The sequence below is a fragment of the Eubalaena glacialis genome, chromosome 1 (genome assembly GCF_028564815.1).
Source record: "Eubalaena glacialis isolate mEubGla1 chromosome 1, mEubGla1.1.hap2.+ XY, whole genome shotgun sequence".
NCBI classification, from domain to species: Eukaryota; Metazoa; Chordata; class Mammalia; order Artiodactyla; family Balaenidae; genus Eubalaena; species Eubalaena glacialis.
Window position 1 is genome coordinate 57,794,213 of NC_083716.1, and position 25,744 is coordinate 57,819,956.

General features: G+C 51.9%; 1 protein-coding gene across 2 annotated transcripts in view; it reads left to right on the forward strand.

The window, feature by feature from the left end:
• DLG5 (discs large MAGUK scaffold protein 5) overlaps nt 1-25,744 on the forward strand; it is a 134,184-nt gene that overhangs the window by 100,938 nt on the left and 7,502 nt on the right. For both annotated transcript variants that reach the window (XM_061180134.1, XM_061180124.1), the window contains exons 10-27: nt 1,811-1,943; nt 2,389-2,516; nt 3,544-3,719; nt 4,070-4,173; nt 5,844-5,936; nt 7,706-8,725; nt 9,545-9,668; nt 10,005-10,149; nt 11,457-11,569; nt 12,221-12,310; nt 12,553-12,703; nt 15,624-15,786; nt 15,895-16,028; nt 16,721-16,867; nt 18,274-18,457; nt 19,000-19,148; nt 20,022-20,192; nt 21,108-21,304. In XM_061180134.1, coding sequence (XP_061036117.1) covers nt 1,811-1,943; nt 2,389-2,516; nt 3,544-3,719; nt 4,070-4,173; nt 5,844-5,936; nt 7,706-8,725; nt 9,545-9,668; nt 10,005-10,149; nt 11,457-11,569; nt 12,221-12,310; nt 12,553-12,703; nt 15,624-15,786; nt 15,895-16,028; nt 16,721-16,867; nt 18,274-18,457; nt 19,000-19,148; nt 20,022-20,192; nt 21,108-21,304 — 3,422 coding nt within the window. The remainder of the gene's footprint in view (nt 1-1,810; nt 1,944-2,388; nt 2,517-3,543; nt 3,720-4,069; nt 4,174-5,843; nt 5,937-7,705; nt 8,726-9,544; nt 9,669-10,004; nt 10,150-11,456; nt 11,570-12,220; nt 12,311-12,552; nt 12,704-15,623; nt 15,787-15,894; nt 16,029-16,720; nt 16,868-18,273; nt 18,458-18,999; nt 19,149-20,021; nt 20,193-21,107; nt 21,305-25,744) is intronic.

Sequence of the window (25,744 nt, forward strand, 5' to 3'; positions counted from 1 at the left end):
CTCAGCAGTCTGTTCTGCCTGTGCGTCCCCTCAGTTACAGCGCTGCTCCCAGGGGTGTTACTTCAGATTGGGTGGCCCCTAGCAGTGTCCTGAAAACACCGAGATCCAAGTTGAAGAAGAGAAATCGGCAGATGCCAATCGTCAGTGCAGTCCAGAGCCAGACCGGGTAGTTGAGAAGCAGTGGCTGTCTGCCTGCTCGTGAGGCTTCCTGAACCGATAGGGTGGTTGGAAGCCGGTGAGCGTGCAAGCCTCGCACACTCGAGGGACGCCTTCCGGAAGTGGGTGACAGCTTCCCCTTCTTCCCCGTTCAACAGAACCTCCTAATGTAAGGCAAACGGCTTCATTTACTCAGTGAAAACCCAGAAGCCCTGGGGCTTGAGCACTCTAAGAAAATCCCGGGGGTTAAGCGGCAAAGGAACAGACTCTCTCCAGGGACCCAGTTAGGGTCTAGCAGGTGGTGGAATCAAATTAAGGCAAAGCCTGGAACCTCGGGGTCTTGAGCGCTGGAGGAGGTTTTGCGCGTTAATTGAGCTGGAGTTGCCTGGAACTTCTAAGAAATGTCAAGTTCCGTTTGTTTGTTCATTCAGCACGTTTGTATTTGCACCTTCTCTGAGCTAAGTTCTCTAACCAGTGGGATGCAGGTGAGGGAGTCCTTGCCGCTGCCCAGGAAGCCCCCCGTCTGCAGAAGCAACAGATGTATGTGCCTAGTGGGTGAGAGGTGAGCCGCGTGCAGTGAGCATGAAGTGCAGAGCTGCTTCTCTGTCGGGGAAGAAAGCTTGGAGAAGACTACCCGTGGGCTGAGTGGCCTCCTAGAGCCGGCCTCACATTCTTGAGCACGGTTCAGGCAAAGGTGTGGACGTGGGGGCGTGTCCAGTCGAGCAGGAAAGGACAGTAGTTAGGGGTGTGCCAGGAACCCACTGGGCAGTGCTGAGGAATTGGAGAGGTCATCTGGGCCCAGGTTCTAGGAAGAAGGATGTTACTGGGGGATGTTACAAGGTTTCTGAGTCTTTTTTCATCCTCTTCACTGGGTCTTTCTGAGAACTAAAGCTTTTTATTTTGATCGAATCCGATTTGCTGATTTTTATTTTTTTTACTTTTAATGGATTGTGTTATGTCTAAGAACCCTTAATCCAGTCCTAGATCTCAAAGATTTTTCTCCTATACTTGCCTTCTAGAAGTTTTATAGTTTTATGTTTTATATTTAAATCTGTGATAGATCTTGCATTAATTTTTATATAAGGTATGGGGTTTAGGTTGAGTCTGTTGCCAGGATGTCCGCTTGCTCCAACATCATTCGTTGAAGACCGTCCTTCCTCTACTGAACTACTTCTGCACCTTTTGTACTTTGTGGGGCTATTTCTAGGTCCTCTGTTCTGTTCCGTTGATCCATGTGTCTGTCTTCGTGGCAGTTCCACACCGTTCTGATTTCTGTAGCCATGTAATAAGTCTTGAAATCAAGTAGAGTGATTCCTCCCATTTTATTCTTCATTTTCAAAATGGGTTTAGCTGTTCTAATTCCTTTGCCTTTCTGTGTATATTTTAGAATAGTCTTGTCTCTGTCTACAGGAAGTCTTGCTGGCATTTATGTAGGAATTGCATTAAACCCCTAGATAAATTTGGGGCAATTTTCTGAGACTTAAAAAAAAAAAAACTATGAAAACTCACTGATACCCAAGAAGCCTTCGGTTTATGAGGCAACTGGTGTGAAGTATGAGGGGGAAGGGAACGGTCCACCTCATTTCCGAGTGGACTTTGGTGGGATGCTTTGCCTCCCAGAGGGCCGTTGCCATGGCTCTCTCTTTGTTCACAGGGAACAGATGGAATCCCAGTTGGAAAAGGAGGCCCGGTTCCGGCAGCTGATGGCCCACAGCTCCCACGACTCGGCCATTGACACAGACTCCATGGAGTGGGAAACAGAAGTCGTGGAGTTTGAAAGGGAGACGGTAAACCGCCCTTGCGTCTTCTCTCCCCAGCTCTCCTCAACGTGACGGCTTTGGATGGGGGAGGGAGAGGATGGCCCTCTTGCAGGGCCCCCCAGTTTCATGGCTGCTAGTTGGGAGGTCAGCTTTTTCTCCCAGGGTGTGGATGCATCCTTTCCCTGCACTTGTCCAAGCCCGATGCAGTAGCAGCTTGGTCTCCTGTGTTACCCGGCGGATGCTGGCAGTGCACGGAAAGCAGAGGCAAGAGCAGAGCGCCAGGGGGCTGTGTGTGTGTTTCCAGTGGTGGAAAGGGGATCACAGCCGCTCAGAGGTTTTATCCTGGGGACCAGGTGTCCCGTCGGGGTGAAGGGACAGCACCCGCATCGGAGTGAGTGTCTTGGGGGGTGTAAGAGCCAAATGTTTCTCATCACTGCTGTAAAGTGAGCTGTTGCTGCTTTTCTTTTGCCAGGAGGATATTGACTTGAAGGCACTTGGTTTCGATATGGCAGAGGGTGTGAATGAGCCTTGTTTGCCGGGGGACTGTGGCATATTTGTCACTAAAGTGGACAAAGGAAGCATTGCTGATGGCCGCTTACGGTAAGTGTAGAGGGCTCCAGGCTCTGGAGGGAAGGTGGCAGTTTCCCTCTGACCTAATGCAGAGGACCTGGAGAGCCAGGTGGCATTTAAATGAGCGCATCCCGGGATCTGGGGGCCTCACAGAGGCTGTTGAGGCTTTCAGGCTTAACTGCTAACATTGTTCTTAAAGGATGCTCGGACTCCAAATTGCCTCTGAATCTGATCTTTCTCCCGTCACCAGGTGCTGCCTTTTGCTTCTCTGTGTAGTAAGGGGCTCAGGTGAAGTGTGTGAGAGTCTGGAATGTGCATTGCCTGCTCATCCCATGAAATAGTGATGATAATAATTAGCACCTACATAGTGCTTGGTATTTGCTAAGTTTAGGTACTTTATATAATTCATTAATCTTTACAGTCCCATGAGGTAGGTGCTTCTATTGCCCCCATTTTACACATGAGGACACTGAGGGACTATGTCATACGGCTAGTAAGTGGTAGAGCTAGGATTTGAAACCAGGCTCCAACCCTTGCCAGGTTAACCACTCCACCTTCCTAGAAGAGGAAACCTTTCTCTTTTTTTTCTTTCTTTTTTTTTTTTTTTAAATAAATTTATTTATTTGTTTTTATTTTTGGCTGTGCTGGGTCTTCGTTGCTGCGCGCGGGCTTTCTCTAGTTGCCGCGAGGGGGGCTACTCTTTGTTGCGGTGCACGGGCTCGTTATTGTCGTGGCTTCTCTTGTTGCGGAGCACGGGCTCTAGGCGCGCGGGCTTCAGTAGTTGTGGCACGTGGACTCAGTAGTTGTGGCGCACGGGCTTAGCTGCTCCGCGGCATGTGGGATCTTCCCAGACCGGGGCTCGAACCCGTGTCCCCTGCATTGGCAGGCGGATTCTTAACCACCGTGCCACCAGGGAAACCCCGAGGAAACCTTTCTGAATGTGTTTGTGGGGTACTTTGTGCTTTCTGGTGTTCTGCTCCCTGAATGGGAGCAACAGGGGCCGGCCCCCTGGTCCCAAGGCCTCCGCTGGCAGTGACCTGGCTGTCCCCCTCCTCAGGGTCAATGACTGGCTGCTGAGAATCAACGACGTGGACCTCATCAATAAGGACAAGAAGCAGGCCATCAAGGCGCTCCTCAACGGGGAGGGGGCCATCAACATGGTCGTGCGTCGGAGGAAGTCCCTGGGCGGGAAGGTGGTCACACCGCTGCACATCAACCTGAGCGGGCATAAAGGTCGGGGCTGGGGAGGTGGGCAGGGCACCCTTTTCTCGTACAGAGAGATTGCACGTGTTTTCGGGCACCCTTCATTCCCAGAACTAGGTGTTGATGTGGTTTCAGTGCAGCCCATGTGCTTCCCGCTAGGGGGCCGTCTGGGTCCTGGGTCTTGCTTGTCTCTGATTGTTTGATTCACCAGACCAGACTTGACCGGGTCCCTGGGTGGTGTGACCTGGGCCGGGTGCTGGGATGGACAGGTCGCAATCTGCCAACATCCTTTTTAAAAGTTTATCTCGTAAAGACAAGATGAGACAACCAGAGGGCCGTGCAACCCGGGCGGGGGTTAACCGGGGACCTCTGGTTTGCAGACAGCGGCATCAGCCTGGAGAATGGAGTGTATGCTGCTGCCGTGGTGCCCGGAAGCCCGGCTGCCAAAGAGGGGTCCCTCGCCGTGGGAGACAGGATTGTGGCTGTAAGTCTCGGGGAACCCTTCCTCTGGTTCTAGACTCCCCATCTCCTAGTTCCCATCCTGACAGCAACTACTTTTAACAATTCATTGTGTTTTCTCCCCCAAACGTTCAAAACTTATATCTCCCACTTTTTTTTTTTTTTTTTTTTTTTAAACTTAGATGTGATCATAATATACTGTGCTGCTGCTAACCTTGCTTTTTGTTTTTAACAGCGTGCCTTGAGGTTCTTCCAGATTCACATCTTTAGATCTGTCTGGGTCATTTCAGTAACTGCATGTTCCTTAGTGGCCTTTGAGCCGGTCTCCTGATGGACAGTCAGGACATTTTTGCCTTTGTAATAGTGCTTCATGGCCACTGCTGTGTCCCGCCACGGGATAGAGTCCTGGTGGGGGAATTGCTGGATCAGAGGGCATAAGCATTTAACATGTGATGTGATTTCCCTCCTTGTACTTCAAAGAAGTCCCACCTGCCATGTTTGGGGGGGCTCATTACTTCACATCTTTGCCAGTGTATTTCAGATTTGGGGGCGAGCTAGAGTTTGAAAAGCAATATGGCCATTACGAAAAACTGTAAGATGTGGGGAAGTTATAAAGAAAAACAAAACCAACCAAATTAATCTACCACCCCAAGATAATCACTCTGAATATATATATATTTTTAACTTTCAATTTTGAAATAATTACAGAAATAATTATAATTCAGTTATAGTGTTAAACAATATTAAAAAATAAAGTGACAAAGATAGTACAGAAAGGTCCTACGTACCCATCATCCAGTTAACATCTAATGGTTACATCTTACGTAACTGTGAAATCTGTTATCACATTTTAGGATAAAAAAAAATCAAGACACAGAGCTGTCCACCACCACAAAGGTCTCCCTCGTGTCACCCCTTTCTATTAACCCCCGCAGTCCTAAGCATGCCCCCTCCCCGCCATCATAAGCCCTGGCAACTAATTTGTTCTCCAGCTCTATAATTCTGTCATTTGGAGGATATTGTATAAGTAGAATCTACAGTACTTGCCCGTTTGAGATGGCCTTTTCCACTTGGCTTCGTGCTGTGAGCTCCATCACGTGGTTGGATGTGCTGGTGCAGTGGTCCTTCTCGAAGCTGGGTAGGACTCCATGGTATGGATGCACCCCAGTCTCACCGTTCACCTATTGCACATACACTTTTGAAAAGGACTGGAACGTGTCTGAGAGGGGTGCGGACAGAGACTCAGGCGTGAGGGGCTGTAGGAGTCTTTGCGATGATACTTCACGTCACGTGGGTCCAGCCTCCCACATCATGATCTCGTTTTCAGTCTCCTCGCGCCCCTGGGGGGGCGTCCGTGTTTGTTTTCCTTTTTGCTCTGGAAGGAACTCTGAGCCGTGGTCCAGCATCACGCAGCAGGAAGCGGCAGGTCCGGGATGTCCCTCTGGGACCCGTGGTGTCCTGGTCCCAGTCAGACAAGTCCCTTCCCCAGAGTGCTTTTAAGGCTGTGTGTTTCATTTGCCTCAGAAGCCCCATAACTGGACTTTGAGGGCCTTAACTGGGGAGGGGCTTTCTCTCCTTTTGCCAGCTCCAGACGGGGGCACCTTACAGAACAAGGCCCACTGTCCAGCGTGGGTCAGCAGCTAGGCAGAACCCCTATCCTGGTGGTGGGCCTGACGGGCTCTCTCTTGGCCCTAGATCAATGGCATTGCACTGGACAACAAGTCTCTGAATGAGTGTGAATCTCTGCTGCGGAGCTGCCAGGACTCCCTGACCCTCTCCCTCCTGAAGGTAAGGGCCCCCGCCCTGCACTGGCTCTGCTCTCGCCCTCTTTGGGGCAGGCAGAACCCCAGCTCCTTGTACCCAAGCCACTTCTCCGCATCACTGGGATCCTTGGAAAAAAGGTCTTGATTTATAAGTGCAAGGTATGCATGAACCCTGACTGGATCCTGGTTTAAAAAACAAAACCAAAACCAAAAACCAAAAAACAAAAAAGCCTAACTATGAAGGACGTTTTTGGGGATGGGGGGTACATTTGGATCTGGACTGGATAATTAGATGATCTTAGGGAATTGTTACTTTTCCTGGGTATAATGATGGTATTGGTGTTTTATATAGGAGAATGGCCTTATTTGGGAGAAATGCATGCTAAAGCTGTTAGGGTGAAATGTCATAATATTTGTAACTTATTTTAGAATGTTCTGCAGTATAAATAGATATAGACAATTGGGTAAAATATTGTTGAATCTAAATGAGTTTAAGGGTGTTTATTGTACTTTTTATCAGCTTTTCTAAGAAGGTTGGAAAAAGGCTCATCTACTTCATTAAGAGATATTTTTAAAAATTATTTTAAAATTAATAGACTTTTTGGGGAACAGATTTAGGTTTACAGAAAAGTTGAGTTAGTACAGAGAGTTCTCATATTTTCCACTCTGTAATATTGATGAGCCAATATTAATACATTAGTATTAACTAAAGTCTGTAGTTAATGTGAGGATTCACTCTTGGTGTTGTACATTCTACGGGTTTAGACAAATGTATAGTGACATGTATCCACCATTACAGTATCCTGCAGAGTAATTTCAGTGCCCTAAAGATCCTCTGGGCTTCACCTGTTCATCCCTTCCTCCCCCTCAACCCCTGGCAACCACTGATCTTTTGACTATCTCTGTAGTTTTGCCTTTTCCAGAATGTCATATAGCTGGACTCACATAGTATGTAGCCTTTTCAGATTGGCTTCTTTCACTTAGTACTATGCATTTAAGGTTCCTGCATGTCTTTTCATGGCTTGATAGGTTGTTTCTTTTTATCATTGAATAATATTCCATTGTCTAGGTGTACTGTAAGGTGTCTTTTTTTTTTTTTAATTTTATTTATTTATTTATTTACTTTTGGCTGTGTTGGGTCTTCGTTGCTGCACGCGGGCTTTCTCTAGTTGGCAGCGAGCGGGGGCTACTCTTCGTTGCGGTGCGCGGGCTTCTCATTGCAGTGGCTTCTCTCATTGTGGAGCACGGGCTCTAGGCATGCGGACTTCAGTAGTTGCGGCACGCGGGCTCAGTAGTTGTGGCTCACGGGCTCTAGAGCACAGGCTCAGTAGTTGTGGCACACGAGCTTAGTTGCTCCGCGGCATGTGGGATCTTCCCGGACCAGGGATCGAACCCGTGTCCCCTGCATTGGCAGGTCCGCCTGCCAGGTCTCAACCACTGCGCCACCGGGGAAGCCCTAAGATGTCTTTAATAATGAATTTTTTATATTTACATTTAATAATTTTAAAAAATAGGCAGGACACAGTGCAGGTGATTTCAGAAAGTGCTCAAAGTCAAGGGAACTTTGTGTCTTTCCTGTGGGTTCCCAGTGGCCTGGCTGTGAGCAAGCCTCACTTGTTGGCGAGGTGTACATGCCTGTCCATCTGTCTGTCTGTCTGTCCATCTGTCCAACGCTGGGGTGTGTGTGGCCCATTCCCGACCATCGCTCTACCTCCAGGGATGTTTTTCGGTGGCAGCTCCAGGTCGTGCGGTCTCACCGCCTCTCTTCCTCACTCCTCTGCAACCCCTACTTAGGTGTTCCCTCAGAGCGCCTCGTGGAGCGGCCAGAACATCTTTGAAAACATCAAGGACTCTGATAAGATGCTGAGCTTCCGAGCCCATGGCCCGGAGGTCCAGGCTCAGAATAAACGGAATTTGATGCAGCACAACAACTCCACGCAGACGGACATCTTCTGCGCCGACAGGCTGGAGGACAGGAAGGAGTCGGGCCCCCCAGGAGGCAGCAGCTCCTTCCTGCACAAGCCGTTCCCCGGGGGAACCTTCCCCGTCTCCCCCCAGGCCTGTCCCAGCGCCTCCGAGCGTAGCCTGAGCTCCTTCCGCTCGGACGCCTCGGGGGAGCGTGGCTCTGGGCCGGTGGACGTGCGTAGCCGGCGGCCACTGCTGCCCTTCGAGACGGAGGTGGGCCCCTGTGGGGAGGCAGAGGCCCGCCTGGACAAGGCAGAGCCCGAGAATGCCAACAGCGGCGGGACCTGGCCCAAGGCTGTGCTCAGCTCCACGGCAGGACCCGAGAAGCTCTCCGTTTACAAGAAGCCAAAGCAAAGAAAGTCTATCTTTGACCCAAACACTTTCAAACGCCCCCAGACGCCCCCCAAAATAGACTACCTGCTCCCAGGCCCTGGGCCTGCTTACTCCCCCCTGCCCTCCAAGAGGGTGGGACCTCTGACGCCCCCAAAACCTCCCAGGAGGGGTGACTCCATTAAGTTCCAGCACAAACTGGAAACCAGTTCTGAGTCAGAGGCCACTCTAGTGGGCAGCTCCCCATCCACCAGCCCCCCGAGCGCCCTGCCCCCCGACACGGACCCCGGGGAGCCCATGCACGCCTCGCCCCCTCGCAAGGCCAGGGTCCGCATTGCTTCCAGCTACTACCCTGAAGGGGACGGGGACTCCTCCTGCCTGCCGGCCAAGAAGTCCTGTGACGAGGACCTCACCTCCCAGAAGATGGACGAGCTGGGGCAGAAGCGCCGCCGGCCAAAGTCTGCTCCCAGCTTTCGGCCCAAGCTCGCGCCAGTAGTGATCTCTGCTCAGTTCCTGGAGGTAGAGCTCAGCCCTGGAGTGGGTCAGGGTGAGGTGGAGGTGGGGCGGGCCACTCAGGGACCTGCACCCCCCCGCAACTGGCATCCTCCAGCTCAGGCTTGGCCCTGGCTCCTTTGCCTCTGCTCTCAGCACCTGCCCGGGGGACGGGGAGGGGATGGCAGGTGAATGCCAGCAGGAAGCAGTCTCCCTTTAGGAGATTAGAAAGTAGCACGGGGTGTGCATGATAGCGGTAATATGATGCCAAGAGGGGAAGGCTTTCTTGGGCGTGGGGTTTGATTTGCTTATTCAGCAAGAAGCTTTTGAACTTGTATTGCAATAAACCCAAGTGGCAAGGACCCACCTCAAAGGGTTTAGGGAGTCAAGATAGCACACGTGAATCTGTTAGCCGGCAGCAGGACAGGCCGTCTTGTTTTTGTGGGTGCTGTGGTCATTTCCAGAAGGGAGAGATTGCTGTGAGCGGGAGAACAAATCCGTGCTACTGTCAGCAGACACAGAGCTTCACACGGCTGGGCAAGCTGTGTGGAGTTGCTACCTACATGTGCCCGATGCACCCACGTGTTCCACCCTCTACACACAAAAGCTGTTTATTTGAAAGAACAGATTCTTTCTGTGTGGTTTTCTTCCAAAGTATTTTTGAAGGAAGTTCTTCTCCTCCAGATGTGTAAGGCAACATGAATGAATAAACGAGTTACGATCTCTCCCGAATGTCACTTCATGTGTCTGAGTGGGAGAAGCTAGGTCGTAAGGGACAGAAATTGCTTGCAAATGCCTGTGTGTTTCCCTGTTTCCAGCCACTGCCTCTTGCCTTTGGTTCTGCAGGAGCAGAAGAGCGTCCCAGCCAGTGGAGAACTCTCCCCAGATCTCCAGGAGTGGTCCCCTTACTCGCCAGGGCATTCCAGCCGGCACAGCAACCCCCCCTTCTACCCCAACAGGGCGTCTGTGGGTGAGCTGGCCGGGCAGGGCCGGGGAGGAGGGTCGATGCGGGCTCACAGGGCTGCCCTGTCCCAGGGAGAGTGGAGACTGTCATTTCAGGGGGCTGCTGTGTGTCCTCAACCCGGCGGTCCAAAGATCTAGCCATTGCTGACCTATCTGGAGTGTTCAGTCTTCTATCAGTGATGTTTTTTAGCTTTTCAGAGTGCTTTCTCCCCATAGCAGCCTGGGAAATGGGAAGCATTAAAGAGGTTCTCCTGCCTTACCGGTGGAGCAGGGCCAGAAGCTAGCATAGATCTGGGGCTGGCTGGATGCTTTGGGGCCACTGTCTCACCCTGCCCATTTGCAGGCACTGTTCCCCGCAGTATGACCCCGAGCACCACTGTGAGCTCCGTCCTGAGGAACCCCATCTACACCGTGCGCAGCCACAGGGTCGGCCCTTGCAGCTCTCCGCCTGTCCCCAGAGAGGCTGGCCCCCAGGGTTTGCATCCCAGGTATGTGCAACCACCTGTGCTTCCCTGTACCCCAGCCATCCAAGCCCACCTGGGCATAAAGCCACTGTGTATAGAGGGGTTCCCTTGCCTAGCTGGGAAGAGGCCAGGTAGAGCAGCACTGGGACCCGGGGGAAAGTAAACTTTAAGGTCGCTCTCTTTATTTACCACCGTGGAGCTTGAAAAGGTATTTATAGGACGATGGTAGAGATGGCAGCTGATACCTGAGCGCTCACATGCCAGGCACTGTACTCAGACCTTTATAAGCATCATCTCACTTGGTCACCAGAGCAACCTTACTATTACTATCTCAGGTTGATAGATGAGGAACTGAGCCTTAAAAAAATGAATGGATTGGCTCAAGGTCACTCATTCATTCGATTACTTGACAGGTTTTAATAGAGCACAGACTACGTGCCAGGGACTGCTATAGTTCTAGAGGGCTACAGTGAAAAATTAAGTAGACAAACTTCCTCTCCTGTGGCATTTGTGTTCAAGTGGCCGGGGTGGGGGGGGGACAAAAAAAAGAACAGAGTGATACCAGATGGTGCTGAATGGCCCTAAAGACCCTAAAATGTTGACAAGCTAGGCTGTGACTTGGAAGAGGGTGGCAAGTTATATTGGGCGGTGGAGAGGGCCCCGTGCAAGGGGATGCTGCCATGACTAGAAGGCTGAGAAGAGGCCAGTTGTACACGACTTGGGGAGGAGCCTCCAGGAAGGAGGGCTGTAGGTGCTACAGCTCGGGCGTCTGAGAATGGTGCAGTGGGCTCGAGGGACAGAGTAGGGGAGCTTGGCAAAGAGACGGTGAGTCAGGAGGAAGGCCCACGTCATAGGGCACAAACCCAGAGTTTGGGTTTTATTTTGAGTACAGTGAAGACCACTGGAAGGCTCTAAGCAGGCAAGAGATGTAGTCTCACAGCTAGAAGAGGTCATCATTGGGCCTGACTGCAGGCCAGCCTGACGTGGGCAACGCGGGCTCCCTGCCCTCAGCTCTCCCGTTTCCTGGGACGGGCTCTCCTGAGGGGGGTGCAGGACTCTGCCAGGTCCTCGGTGCCGTCCTGCCCCTCCCTGCCTGCCCAGGATGCAGAGCCTCTGTTTATCCCTGTAGAAAGTCCTCTGTCCTGGTGAGCCTGGTCCTGGCCCGGCGCTTGCAGGGCCCTCTGAGCGTGGCTGCGGGCAGTCACCGTCCTCGGCTGACTGGGAGCCGCTTCTGGGCCTCCCTGAGCTGGCAAAGGGCCTCAGGGAGGCCAGCCACTTGTATCCTGACCTGGTCCTCCTCCCGAGCCCCTCACCTGTCTGCTTTTCGACAGCGTCCAGCACCAGGGCCGCCTGAGCCTGGATCTGAGCCCCAGGGCCTGCAGCGACTGCTCTGAGATGAGAGCCTCCCACGGGTGCAACTCCCTGCCCTCCAGCGCCCGCCTCGGTAACTGAGCCACTGGCGTCTTCTCGCCAGAGCAGGCACCAGCCTTTCTTCATCTCCACCCGCATCCTCGTGCCCAGACCTCCTGGCGGCCCACACACACAGCCCCTCTCCCTTCTGGGGGCTGAGGCCGGCTCCACGCTGCACCCAGAGCCCTTTCCTGTGGCCTTCCTGCAGCTTCCCACAGTGGCTGTGTAGTTGTTCTGGTGACCCCTGTCCCAGGAGCCTTGCTCCCTGACCCTGAGGTCATTCTGGGGGATGTCGTGTTGCCGATCACTTATGGAAAACGCAACCCAGAGTCGAGGCTAGCAGTTATCTCAAAGAGACTCTGGTGGAGCTGCTTCCGGCGTTGTGGACACAAGGCCGGCAGTCGCCCCTGTCACGTGGGGTACTGTCTCTGTTCGGGGCTGAAAGCGAGACTTGTGTGATGCTGTTCTGGAGCAGCCTAGCCCTGCACGGTTTATTCACATATTGGGGCTAGGCATCTGCTTTCCCTGACTGTTCCACATTGAGACCCCCTCGGGGATAAATGGCAGGGCCCACTTTCATTCTGTCATAACCGTGTATGTTTCCTGACTACTAGGATGGTGGTGAGGGAGTGAGGGGCACTGTTTAATCGCAGGCCTAAAGTTTTGTCCCCTTGTGGAACCACAGGGTCTTCGAGCAACTTGCAGTTTAAGGCAGAACGCATTAAAATCCCATCAACGCCAAGATATCCGCGGTCTGTCGTGGGCTCTGACAGAGGTGAGAACTTCTCAGTGCTCCCCTCCCCCTGCTGACCCCCTCCGTCCTCAGGGTGGGGTGTCTGGGCACCGCTCACAGTTCGCTCACTGTCTCAGCCATCAGTCATGCTGGCGGGGCCAGGCCCCGGGCCCTGGCGGGTGATGCAGGGGAGTGCGAGGCACGAGGCACCTGCACGCACAGCCGTGCGTCTGGGCTGCGGGAGCGGAGGTGCAGGCCCGGCCCTCACCCGCCCCTCTCGGCAGGCTCGCTGTCCCACTCGGAGTGCAGCACTCCCCCGCAGTCTCCTCTGAATGTCGAAGGCCTGTCCTCCTGTAGCCCGTCCCAGACCTCAGCCGCCACATTGCCGAGGATTGCCGTCAACCCCGCGGCCCTCGGGGAGCGCAGAAAGGACAGGTGAGCGGGCACAGGGGAGGATGGCGCGCTGCTGCAGCGGGCCAGCCCTCGGCCCGGGGTGTGGTGCGGTTTGGGGAGTACCGACAGTTGACCTCCGGCGAGGCCGCCGGTGTTTGGGTCGCCTAGCATCCCCTGGTGTCTTGCTCCAGGACGTCACGAGGAAGTCCTGTGGACACGTGATGCAGGAGGAGGGGCGCACGTGGATGGCCAGTTGGAGGAGCAGGGTGAGCTCCTTCCACTGAGTGCCCACGGGAGGAGGGGGGCTCCAGCACGTGATGCTGGGGACGACCTGACAGTGACCATGACGGAGTGATGCCATTCACTGCTTCCCAGACCCTTGTTTAAGCACGTTCCACGTAATAAGTCGTGAAATCCTCACTTAACCCCGTGATCAGCGGCATCATCATCGGCCCCATTTTAAAGATGAGGAAACTGAGGCCAGAAAGTTGGAGTGGTCTGTCTGTGGTCACATGGTTAGTGACTGGCCTACCCTAATTAGAATCAGGACTCTTTTTTTTTTTTTTTTTTTTTAACTTTTGGCTGCGCCGCGCGGCATGCGGGATCTTAGTTCCCCAACCAGGAATCAGACCCGTGCCCCCTGCAGTGGAAGAGCGGAGTCTTAACCACTGGACCATCAGGGAAGTCCCAGGACTCGTTCTTATCCTTTGCTTTTTGGCCCCAGAACACAGCTGTATCGCTTGCTCCCTCCCCCCGCCCCCCAAGCTTTTTGTTGTGAGATAAAATACACATAGGAAAAGAGTATGTGAAGCATACATGTACAGCTTAGCCATTTATTGGTTCATTTTGAAATGCAGGCCGATCTCAGCTGTCAGTCCAGACGTGCCTCCTCTCAGGGCTGGTCCCTCCCTGCACAGGCTCTGCACGTTCCTCATCCACCGCTGTTGTTCTTCAGAGTGGGATTTACCGGATCGTATCTATATTTAAAGGGTTCTGTCTAGATCCTAGTGGGAGATTGGATTAAACTTGAACTTACCTTTATTTAATCACTTAGAAGGACTAGAGCTACTCTCCACCACTTACATCCAGAAAGCTGAGGGCCCTTGTAGCTGCAAGCCATGGAAGAGACACTGCTGGGTGGGCCCATCATTAAGAAAATCTCATTTACGATCTGAACCAGTAAGACAGCACACCTAGCAAGTGTAAACTGGAGAACAGAGTGTACCCATAACCGCCAAGGCGCCTGGGCCCCCAGGGGAGTCAGCGCAGTTCACGTGGACGTGTTCATGGCGGCCTCACCTGCGTCGTGCAGACAGGAGCACAAACCGGCCCTGGGGGGGTGGGTGGGAGGTTTTACTGAACCCCCCAGCTCAGGTCACTGAGAGAACAAGACCTTCCCCCCACTGAAGGGGGCTCCTTAGAAGCAGAAGGGGCCTTATCCCATGCGGTTCATACATCCCCTTAGCTTCCTCTGCGGTGCACAGAGAACCGGTGTGTGTGAGCGAGTGTGTGTGTCAGTGTCGGTGATTCCTGCCTTCACAGCGCTTAGGTGGCATAAACTTTAACATGTGTGACCTGACTGAAGAAATGGGTTACTTACTAAAAATAGTCCCTCTTTTCCTCAGTCTCAAGTTAACTATCATTATAGAAAATTGGGAAAACTAGAAAAGTAGAAAGAAAAAAGGTCACATAATCTCATCAACCCGAGATTCAGTTGCTATTATTTCACCTTCTGAGGTGTGTGTGTATGTATATATACAGTTTAAATACATGTTTTATTTATATTATTTTACATACATAAACACTTCCTCCTTAATGTTATGTTTTAAGCTGTTTGTAATGTTAAGTATACTTTATGAACTTCTTTTACAAAGCAGCCTTATTGTTCTGACAAAACTCTTGTGCATATTATAAAAAATTTAAATCCTTCAGGAGATTAAAAAGTAAGGATTCCCTCCAAAAGGGCCCCCCCCCCTGCCTGCCTGCCTGCCTGCCCGCCCTTGAGCACGTGGACCACCCCCCCGACGTGTGCTCTGGAGGAGGGAGCCCTCGGGGGTGGCGCTCTGCTTGTCCCCTCCCCTGGCCTTTGGCTGCAGTCTTGTCCTGAGGAGGAGCTCGGGCAGCATGCAGCGCGGTCCTGGCGGCTCGGGGTCACTTAACTGTCTGTCTGTCTGTCACGTTCCAGGCGTCTGTGGTTGTCTTCCTCCTCCGATCACCCCGCTCTGCTTTCTAACCCTTTGCACCTTCCAGATGCCTCCACCACCACAGATCCCTCCTGAGACTGCCTGTGGCTGCCAGGCCCAGGTCCTCCTCCCTGAGGAGCGTGAGGTTGGCCCGACAGGAGGTCCCCACCCCAGCCCCCTGCGCCCCTTGTCCCCCGCGGTGCGGTGGGCGGCTCCCCGGGGCCAGTGGGTGCATGGTGCCGCCTTGCTCCCAGCCTCCCCGCTCCCTTTTTAATGCCTCGGGTTTGCAGCAGCTTAATCTCATGATCATTTTGCATCCTCCTGTGTACTGGTAAATATAAAAACTGATATTTTATGTTGTCCCTTCTTGGGTGAATATCATCCCAGAAAGCAGTCCTTTTTCCCCAAGGGCGTCTTGAGACCCCATTGGAGGTTTGTACATGGCACATTGTGAGGCCACTCCTCTCCTGTTAGGGAAACCTGCGTGCCTTTTCCCTGCGTATATCAGTGTTTATAGTTCACACAGACCCTTCTTGGTGTCTCTGGGACTGGGTGCTTCTGTGTCCATCTGCGGGTGGGGGGTCGTGTCTGGATTGCATGAGGTTGTGTATCACCGTCGTACAAAGGTGGACTTCATCGTGTTCCCATCCAGCTGTGTCATCATAGGAGCGTCTGTGCTCCCTGGCCCTTTCTGCATAGTGATTGCATGCCTGACCTCAGATCTTCCCCAGACCTTTCCTTTGAGTCTGAGTCCCCAGAACTGTTGGCTCTCTTCCAAGGCCCTACGTGGAGGAGCCACGCCATGTGAAGCTGCAGAAGGGCTCGGAGCCGCTGGGCATCTCCATCGTGAGCGGGGAGAAGGGCGGTGTCTACGTCTCCAAGGTGACCGGGGGGAGCATCGCTCACCAGGCCGGCCTTGAGTATGGGGACCAGTTACTTGAGGTGAGCGGGAGCTGCCGTCCTCTCCCTCCTCTCCTCCCTTCCTAAGTCCCCAGGGCCTCCTCCGTGCCCTCCTCTCCCATCACTGAGCCCGCTCTCGGTGTTTCCTAGTTCAATGGCATAAACCTGCGGAGCGCCACGGAGCAGCAGGCCCGGCTCATCATCGGGCAGCAGTGCGACACCATCACCATCCTGGCCCAGTACAACCCACACATGCACCAGCTCAGCAGCCACTCCCGGTCCAGGTGAGGCCCTGGCCTCCTAGGGGGCATGTGGGCCGCAGGAAGAGAGATGGGTGCGGCAGGTGTGTGGCTCGCTGTGGGGAGACCTACGTGCCAGCTGCAAGTTCTGGGGATTCCGCTGCCATGAGAGAAGAGTTGACCAGCCCTGGGTTTTGGGGAAGGGACATATGGAGGGATGGTTTTCCCTCCTGAAATAGGGTGTGGAAACAGGTGGCTGGGTCCCCTGTGCAGCCCGAAGCCCCGGCATGGGTATGTGGTAGCCAGGAGCTGTGGCCCAGGGCGGACGCTCACACAGAGTGGTCTGGCCCCACTCCACGAGCAGACACTGGACACCTGCCCCCATCTGCCTCTGTGCTGTGGGTGACAGGACAGGTGAGGAAAGGGTGAGACGTGCCCCTGCAGTGCAGCGCCTGTGAAGGGAAGGGCTGAAAGGCACATGCAGGGGAAAAGAGAATAGTGAATTCATGGGTCCCCAGGCTGACCCCTTTGCAGAGGATCCCCGAGTTGAGGGCAGGCAGATCCTGCAGCTGGATGACCGAGTCCAAGCTCCTGAGGCACCTGCTCTTCTCAGGGTTCGGGTCCCAGAGCTGCGTGACCTGGTCCTTCTTCACATCCCAGACCTGGTCACCACCAGAGAGGGGGTGGCTCTGGCCGGCTGCATGCCACTCCTTACTCTTCCTATCCTCTGTCCCCAGCTCCCACCTGGACCCTGTCAGTCCCCACTCCACTCTCCAGGGCAGCGGTGCCACCACCCCGGAGCATCCCTCTGTCATTGACCCACTGATGGAGCAGGACGAGGGCCCTGGCACCCCCCCGGCCAAGCAGAGCGCCCCCAGCTCCAGGTCAGCAGATGCGTGCCATGAGCCTTCCGTCCATGCACCTTGGCTGAGTGGGGTGGGTCCGGGGGGGGTCATTGTTGGGGCCCAAGCACATCCTCTGAGGGACGTGGGCCCCAGCGCTGCCCCGCGCTGCAGACGGCACGCCGGCTTGTCGGGATTTGGGGTGGGGAGCACGCCAGTCCTTTTCTCCTCCCTCCGTCCTGCCCTCTCTCCCTTTGTTTCTCTAGTTTTCTCACTGACTTATTCTTAGCTCTGCCTTTTTTCTTCCTCTCCTCCTTTTCTCACTCACTTGTTTTCTGGTTCTGTCCTTAGACAGAATCCCACAGTCATCCCCCAGCCAGGCCCCGGGCTCTGGCCATCAACGGCAGTGTTGCCTCCAGGGAGCTCTGGGTTTGAGGGTGGCAGACCAGTGTCCAGGCATGTGCAGCACAGCCAAAGTGCTGGGAAGGGCACCAGGGGCCACGATGGAACAGTCATGAGGAGCATGGCAGGGCAGTGACAGCTAAGTCACAGTGTTCAGGATGAGCAGGGGTTAGCCGTGCAAAGGGCGGGCGTGAAGAAATGTCCGGAGGAGGGACTGGCATTAGTGTGGGCAGGAGCAGGCAGGGCTCTTGGCAGAGGCTGGCGGGGAGGTGGGGAGAGGGTCACATAGGCTGGGTCGTGAGGCACTCACTCTGCAGTCTTGGACAGAGCCCTTTCTCGGGTACGACTTTAATGGACTGTTCACAGAAGTTTGAGGCTGGAAGCTGGGACATCTTCAGGGCTTTCCTGCTTGTGACTGTTCACTGTGCCCATTATGGCTACACTTACCTGCAGCAAAATTTTCGTCACTGGCTGGCTCCCCCGCTGAGGTCCTGCTCACTCGGTTCCGTTGCTGTCCCGTCTCCTTCACTCAGTTTGTTTGCCAGCCTTTCAGTGTCCCTGTGCTGTGAGTTCCTTGATGGCAAGGGGCCCTGCTTCTTGGTTTAGTGCCACCTGAGCCATAGAAACTACTCAGTAAACATTTGCTGGATGAGTTGTGCCCTGGATGGTGAGTCTGGCTCTGCATTTCTTAGGAGAATAGAGTTAGGAAAACAAGTGCAGTCCAGGTGGGCAAGACACAGCCCATGGTATGTGATGGGACAGCTGGGCTGGAAAAGCAGGGGCGTTGGTTTCCACTCTGTTGCCAAATGGCTTTGTGACCCGGGGTCACGTGTTCACCTCTACCAAACCTCAGCATCCTGCCTGTAAACCGGGTCACTAGAACTAGAGGCTGTGTCGGCCCGCCTCCCGGCTCCTGTGGTTCTGAGAGCTCATGAGACCGTGGCGGGGCAGCAGAAGACGGTTAGGGTGTCACCACTGTTTCATCTTTCTCATGTCTTCCTCCCTCCCTGTGCACAATTGAAGAGCTTCATTTTCCTTCCCATAAGGATGGTGGGAGATGCCACCAAGAAGACCCCAGAACCACGAGTTGTCTTCATCAAGAAGTCCCAGCTGGAGCTTGGCGTGCACTTATGTGGTGGGAACCTGCATGGGGTGTTCGTGGCCGAGGTGGAGGACGACAGTCCTGCCAAGGGCCCCGACGGCCTCGTGCCTGGGGACCTCGTCCTTGAGGTGAGCTCTGAGCCCCCTGAGCAGCAGCTGGGCTGCTCTCCGCCCGCCTGTCGGGCTTCCTGCCGTCTCAGTTGGCACAGGAGGTGGAGGAGCGCAGCCTCTGCTGGCGACCGCTGTGTGTGGGTGTTGAATGCCGCGCAGACCCCCTCTAGGTAGATCATGGGGAAGCGGGCAGGGCCCTGGCTTGGGCACTGGTGTCTGGAGGGGAGATGCTCTGCTGTTGTCAGTGGCAGGCCTCAGGACTGGTCTGATGGCGAGGGCCATCTCCCGCTCATTGGGTCTCCTGTTGGATGGGGGAGGTGGGTCGTAGGTACTGAAAGATACAGGGAGCATAAGCAAGGTGAAGTGCTGTGTTTCCAGTAGGCCTTACTTGCTGGGGGACTAGAGCAGGGTTTCTCCTGGGAGCAGCCGTCGAGGGTAGAGCAGGTGGATGCCCGGTGAAGGGGATGCTGAGTCTCACCCTTACCCTACACCCGGCCTCTCACGGGTGCCCAAGATGCCCAGCTTCTGCCCTCTGACCCCAGTTCTCCGTCTCTGGGTAGTACGGTGGTCTGGACGTGCGCAACAAGACGGTGGAGGAGGTCTACGTGGAGATGCTGAAGCCCAAGGACAGCGTCCGCCTGAAGGTGCAGTACCGCCCTGAGGAGTTCACCAAGGTCAAGGGCCTGCCTGGCGACAGCTTCTATATCAGGTACCAGTGGCCAGGGTTGCCGGGGTCTTGGGGCTAGGGGAGGGGCTTTCGGTGGAGGCTGTTCCCTGTGAATGTCCCCATGTTTCTCGCCCCCAAAGGGTGGGCCCCAAATTGGAAGCTCACGACGAGATGCTTGTGACTTAGAAAAACCCTCGAAAGCTCCCAGGGCCGGATGGGCTCCCTCTTTAGGGTTTAGGGCCTGGTGGGGAAGTTTGAGACCACAGAGCCTCATTTTCCTGTGGGCTGTGCTCTTCTCCGGGTCTCCTCTGACCCAGGTCTGCAGATCCCTGCAGTGTGTGTGGATGTCCAGGCATCCACGGTGCCCCGAAGTACTATATGCAGTGTGTGTCTGAGGCAGGCGTTGGGCGTTTTCCGGGAGATGCTCAGCTTTCTTCATGTCCCCTAAGATCTGAGGCCACACGAGAATGGAAAGCACTGATCGACCGTGTACCGTGAGGTGGGGGGTCCCTGTCTCTAGGGAACCCCTCCTCAGTTGAATGGCATGTTTCCCTTCTGGGAAGTTTCTAGTCTGTAGGAACCGTCAGCCTTGACTCAGGGGAGGGATACAAATGGGAAAGGCCCATCTGGAATGGAGATAACGGCCTTGGTCCTTGGCAAAAAGTCTTTTATGTGATGGGCATGAGGCAGCCCTTGTCTCCAGGGAGCCCGGTCTCAGGGGAGGAAAGGGAAGTCTCTGTCCTGTCATGTAGAGCCCGGGCTCCCCTCTTTGGGAACCACTGCTAGGTTGGGGAGAGGCTGGTCCTGATCAGCCTCTGGGGTCTGGGGAAAGTTCAGAGCAGGAGAGCGGCTCTAGGAGAATGGCTGCAAAGGGCAGCCAGCGGCCTGACCTGTCCTCTCCATCGCCCGGTCCAGGGCCCTCTATGAGCGGCTGGCAGAGGTGGAGCATGAGCTGAGCTTTAAGAAAGATGACATCCTCTACGTGGATGACACCTTGCCCCAGGGCTCATTTGGGTCCTGGATGGCCTGGCAGCTGGACGAGAATGCCCAGAAGATCCAGCGCGGGCAGATCCCCAGCAAATACGTGTGAGTGTTCTCGAGTCTGGGCCTGGGGCTGGGGCGGGCAGCACCTGTGGGGATGCCCCATGGGATGCGGGCTGGGGCTCATGGGGGTTTATTCTGATGCTCGTATCAGCTTCTGGTCTGTACATTTTGCCACAATTGCTTGTCCGAAAAGCAATTTTGGTCCTAGTGTAGGTCAGTGCTGTACTTAAGTCAGTGCTACACAGAAGCACAGGGGCAACTTAGGAGACAGCACTTTTTTGGTTTTAACAGATTTGTTGAGACATAATTCACATACCGTACAATTTACCCAAAGTGTACAGTTCACCGGCTTTTAGTATTTTCACAGACATGCAACCATCACCGTAGTCAATTTGAGAACATTTTCGTCACCTCAGAAAGAAGCCCCATACCCTTTAGCTACACCCCCCTTGTCTTTCTGTCTGCCCTGCCCCCTCCCGTCAACCCTGAGCGACCACTGATCTTTCTGTCTCTATAGACTTCCCTGTCTGGACTTTCGCATGAATGGAGTCATATAGCACGTGGTCTTTTGTGACTGGCTTCTTATACTTGGCATGATGTTTTTCCAGGTTCTTCTGTGTTATAGTGTATATCCGTGCTTCGTTCCTCTTGGTGGCAGGAAGCATAACTTGTAGTGGTCACGAGTGAAGGCTGTCTTAGCAGCTCCTTCTGACCCTCGTCTGACTATAGGAGGTGGCCCTATATTCTGAGAGCTTGCCCAGCACTGGTGTGTGTGTATCACCCTCACAGCAGTGGCACCATGCCGTCCTCAGTAGCATGGGTGGTGAAGCGGCCAGGAAACCTGTAGAGAATGTGGGAGGAGCCTGGAGTCCCAGCTCTGGCTCTCCTCGCGGCTGGGCATGCGGGGAGGTGATGGTCCCTGGGCCCTTCGCAGCACTGCTGTACTCTTGTCCACAGGATGGACCAAGAATTCTCCCGGAGGCTCAGCATGTCTGAAGTCAAGGATGACAACAACACCGCAAAGACGCTCTCGGCGGCTGCACGCAGATCCTTCTTTCGAAGGAAACATAAGCATAAACGCAGCGGGTCCAAAGATGGGAAAGACCTCCTTGCCTTGGACACCTTTTCCAACGACTCCATTCCACTCTTTGAAGGCAAGTGGCTGGGCTGGCTTTCTCCAGCAGGCTCGCAGGATGAGGTGTGCTGTTGACCACAGAAGCCTCACCACAGTGACTTAAACAACATAGAAGTTTGCTTTGCTTTCGCACATAACTGATCTAGGGATGTGTGTCTGGGTTGGGATGGTGGTGCTACTGTCTTCAGAGTCTACCACCTGTAGGATGTGGCTTCCATCCTCAAGGTCTCCCCGTGGTCATTGCAGCTTCTGCCATCACGTCCACGTTCAGGCAGCAGGGAGGAGGAAGGGGCACGGCAAAAGTGTGCCTCTTTAAACAGCTTACCTGGAAGCCCCACCGTTGGTCTCCCATTTATTCCTCGTTGGCCTCTCAGTCTGCGAGAGAGGCTGAGAAGGCAGGATTTTCACTGGTGACCTGCTGGCTTCAGTAACGCAGGTTCTGTTAGTAAGGAATAAAGGAAAGATGGGTATTGAGTGGGCAAAAAGCAGTCTCTACCCAATGCATTGCTTCTAGTTTGTTTTTGGGTTATTACTGGCTGCTTGGTGGTGACCCAGGGCCACTGTGCAGATCTTTGGCCATTTTTGGCCTTACTCCTGTGTGTGTCCATTCTTTTTTTTTTTATTTCTTTTGGCCGTGTTGGGTCTTTGTTGCTGCGCGCGGGCTTTCTCTAGTTGTGGCGCGCGGGCTTCTCATTGCGGTGGCTTCTCTTATTGCAGAGCATGGGCTCTAGGCGTGCGGGCTTCAGTAGTTGTGGCGCGTGGGCTCAGTAGTTGTGGCTTACGGGCTCTAGAGCACAGGCCCAGTAGTTGTGGCGCACGGGCTTAGTTGCTCCGCAGCATGTGGGATCTTCCCGGTCCAGGGATCCGACCCGTGTCCCCTGCATTGGCAGGCAGATACTTAACCACTGCGCCACCAGGGAAGTCCCCTCCTGTGTCCATTCTTCCAAGATCCTCCCAGGGCCAGGTGCCCACCCAGTCCTGGAGTTGCGTTATTAGGCAGCGTCAGACATCCTTTGGCAGATTGCCCCATGGAAGGGTGCATTTGTCCTGTGAAGCAGGAGCCTCCTGTGAATGCTGCTCCGAGGACCCCCGTGTGTGTCCACTGTCCTAGAAGGTGTGCCCTCCCTGGTAGCAGGGTGTGGAGGTGGCAGTGGGCATCAGAAGGTGGGACAGCTGGTTTCCTCCTCCTCTCCTTCCTTATTTATTGTTTCAGTGAGGGCCTTAGTCACAGTGAGTTGAGTGAGTCCCACCTTTGTTCATGGCCCACAGGTCACTGTCAGTGAGGACAGGGGTTGGCAAGCCATAGCCAATGGGCCAAGTCTGGCTGTTTTTATATGACCTTCGAGCTAAGAATGGGCTTTTACATTTTTAAATGTAAAATAGACTATTCACCTTTTGGCAATAATAGTTGCTTGATTCTCCCTTCCCTTTTCTTCTGTAGACACCATCTCTGGTGTATTTGGTGTATGTCTAGTGGATGTCTTTGGAAAACAGCCATATGTCTAGTCTTCCTTTCAGTTCTTCCGTGGGTTTTTTTTTTTTTTTTCTTTCGTTATGTACTTTGAAGTGGTCTTTAAATTGTTATTTCTAAATTGTTATATCTTATTTTTGAATTGACTCTTTTATCATTATGTCCTTCTTTATGTCTAGAAGTGTTTCTGGCCTTAAAGTCTATTTTGTTTAAGTATTATTATCACACCAGTTTTCTTTTGGTTAAGTGTTTGCATAGTTTGTCTTTTTCCATCCTTTTATACTTTTCTGTAACTTTATATTTACGTGGCTCTGTAGGCAGCATGTAGGGTTTTTTCAACCCACTGTGATACTTCATCTTTTTTCATTTTATTGAGATATAGTATATGTATAGAAAAGTGCACATACATCTACAGAAAAGTGTACATCCTGAGGCGTTTTCACAATTTGAACACGCCTGTGACAATCTTTATCGTTTAATCAGAGTATTTAATCACTGATTAAATCATGACTGATACATTTACCATCTTCCAGTTTGTTTTCTGTTGTCCTGCCTGTTTTATGTTCCCTTCACTTCACTTTTCTTCCTTTTGGATTAATCAAGCATTTTTATTATTCTGTCCCCCCATCTGTTAGTTTTTAGTTAATCATCTTGTTTTACTCTTTGGTGGTGGGGGGTGGATTACAGCAACCCTCATGATATATGTCTCTGACTTACTGCTAACATGAATCATTACTTTGACCACTTCTCTAATAATTCTAAAACCTCGGAGCACTGTGACTCCTTTACCTCCCTCCCACCTTTTGCATTATCATTTTCATTTTACATGTATTTTAAATCCAACAGTGTTACTGATTTGCACGTCAGTTACTCACTTATATTTATCCTTTCCATTATTCTTCATTCCTTCCTGCAATTCTCTTTCCTTCTGATCTTTTCTTTCAGCTGAACACTCCCTTCAGCATTTCTTTTTTTCCATCTTAATTGAGATATAACTGGCATATAATATTGTGTGAGTTTAAGGTGTACAGGATGATAATTTGATAGGTGTATATGTTGCAAACGGTTTACCACAATAAGGTTAGTTAACACATCCTTTACCTCTTATAATTACCATTTTCTTGATGTTATGGTGACCTTCAGCATTTCTTGTAATGCAGGTTTCTTGTAATTTAAATTCTCTATTTTTTTGGGGTCTATTTTCCCATCATTTTGGAGATTTTTTCACTGGATATAGAATTTTAGATTGGTAGATATTTTACTTATGCATTTTAAAGATATAATTCATTGTCTTCTGGCTTTCATTGTGTATTCGTTTCCTGGGGCTGCTATAACAAATGTCACAAGCTTTGTGGTCAGCACAGCATACATTTATTCTCTCACAATTCTGGAAGCCAGAAGTCCAAAATCAGTACCATTAGGCCAAGATCAAGGTGCTGGCAGGTCCACACTCCCTTGGAGGCTCTAGGGGGGAATCTGTTAGGTCCATTGGTCTATAGTGTTGTTCAAGTGCTGTTTCCTTATTGGTCTTCTGTCTGGTTGTACTATCCATAACTGAAAGTGGGGTATTGAAGTCCCCTACTAACACTGTGTTGGTGTCTGTTTCCCCCTTCAGTTTCATCAGTGTTCACTTATTTGGGAATTCTAATGTTGGGTCCATATATGTTTATGATTGTTTCATCTGTCTGGAGAAGTGACCCTTTTATCATGCTATAATGTCCTTCTTTGTCTCTTGTGACAGTTTTTGTCTTAAAATCTATTTTGTCTGATACAACTGTGGTCACCTCTTCTCTCTTTAGGTGCCCGTTTGCATGAATTATTTTTTTCCTATCCTTTCACTTTTAGCCTATGAGTGACCTTAGAGCTAAGGTGGGTCTCTTGTAGACAGCATATGGTTGGATCTTTTTTATTTATGCATTCAGCCAATCTACGTCATTTAATTGGGGCATTTAATCCATTTATATTTAAAGTAATTACTGATATGGAAGGACTTACTATTGCCATTTTGTTAGTTGTTTTCTGTATGTCTTGTTGCTTTTTTGTCTATCTTTTCCTCCTTTGCTGCCTTCTTTTGTATTTCATTGATTTTTTTTTTTTTTGTAGTGACATGTTTTGATTCCCTTCTCGTTTCCCTTTGTATATATTTTATAGATATTTTCTTTTTGGTTACCATTGCAGTTACATAAAACATCTTAAGGTTATAACAATTCATTTTAAACTGATGGTAGCTTAATTTCAATCCTATATAAAAACTCTACTTTACATCTCTGGGATTCCCCCCCCCCCCCACCTTTATGTTATGGATGATACCAATTACATCCTTTTTATATTATGTGAACATTAGTGTAGATTTATTATTACCTTTATGCTTTTGGTTTTAATATCTATACCAGTTTTAAAAGCAGTTTACATAACTACATTAGATTACTTCCAGATTGTCTATTTGTCTGTATATTTACCCTTCCCAGGGAGTTATTTTCTCTGGACCTCTGACTCTTGTGGGATTTAGTGCTTGCGAGATGCTCTGTAGCCCCCCTATGATTCTGTAACTATGAGGACTTCCGACAAAGCAGATTATTCGGGGAGGAAAAGGAATCTTCTAAATTGGCGCCCCTCAGTGTGGAATGTTAATAATCATTAGGGGAGAAGATGATTCTGTTCAAGTTAAGTTGAAGACATAGTGACTTAGTGTCCATACACAGGGAAATGGATAAATAGGTGCAGGGCATCCATCCCGCAGGATGTTCAAAAGGAGTTAGGGAGATCAATGTGGATCACCAGGGATGCGGTTCAGGAACATAAGACTGAGTAGAAGAGGGAGTTGCGGAATATTGCATGTATCATGTATTTTTGCATGTATCATGATACAGAAATGTATCTTGTCATTTTTGTTGAGCACATAGACATACATAACATATTTTCTAGGTATTTTGAGCCTGTAAAAGTCAACATGTAAGAATGACATCTGGCAGGATGTACTTTGTATCC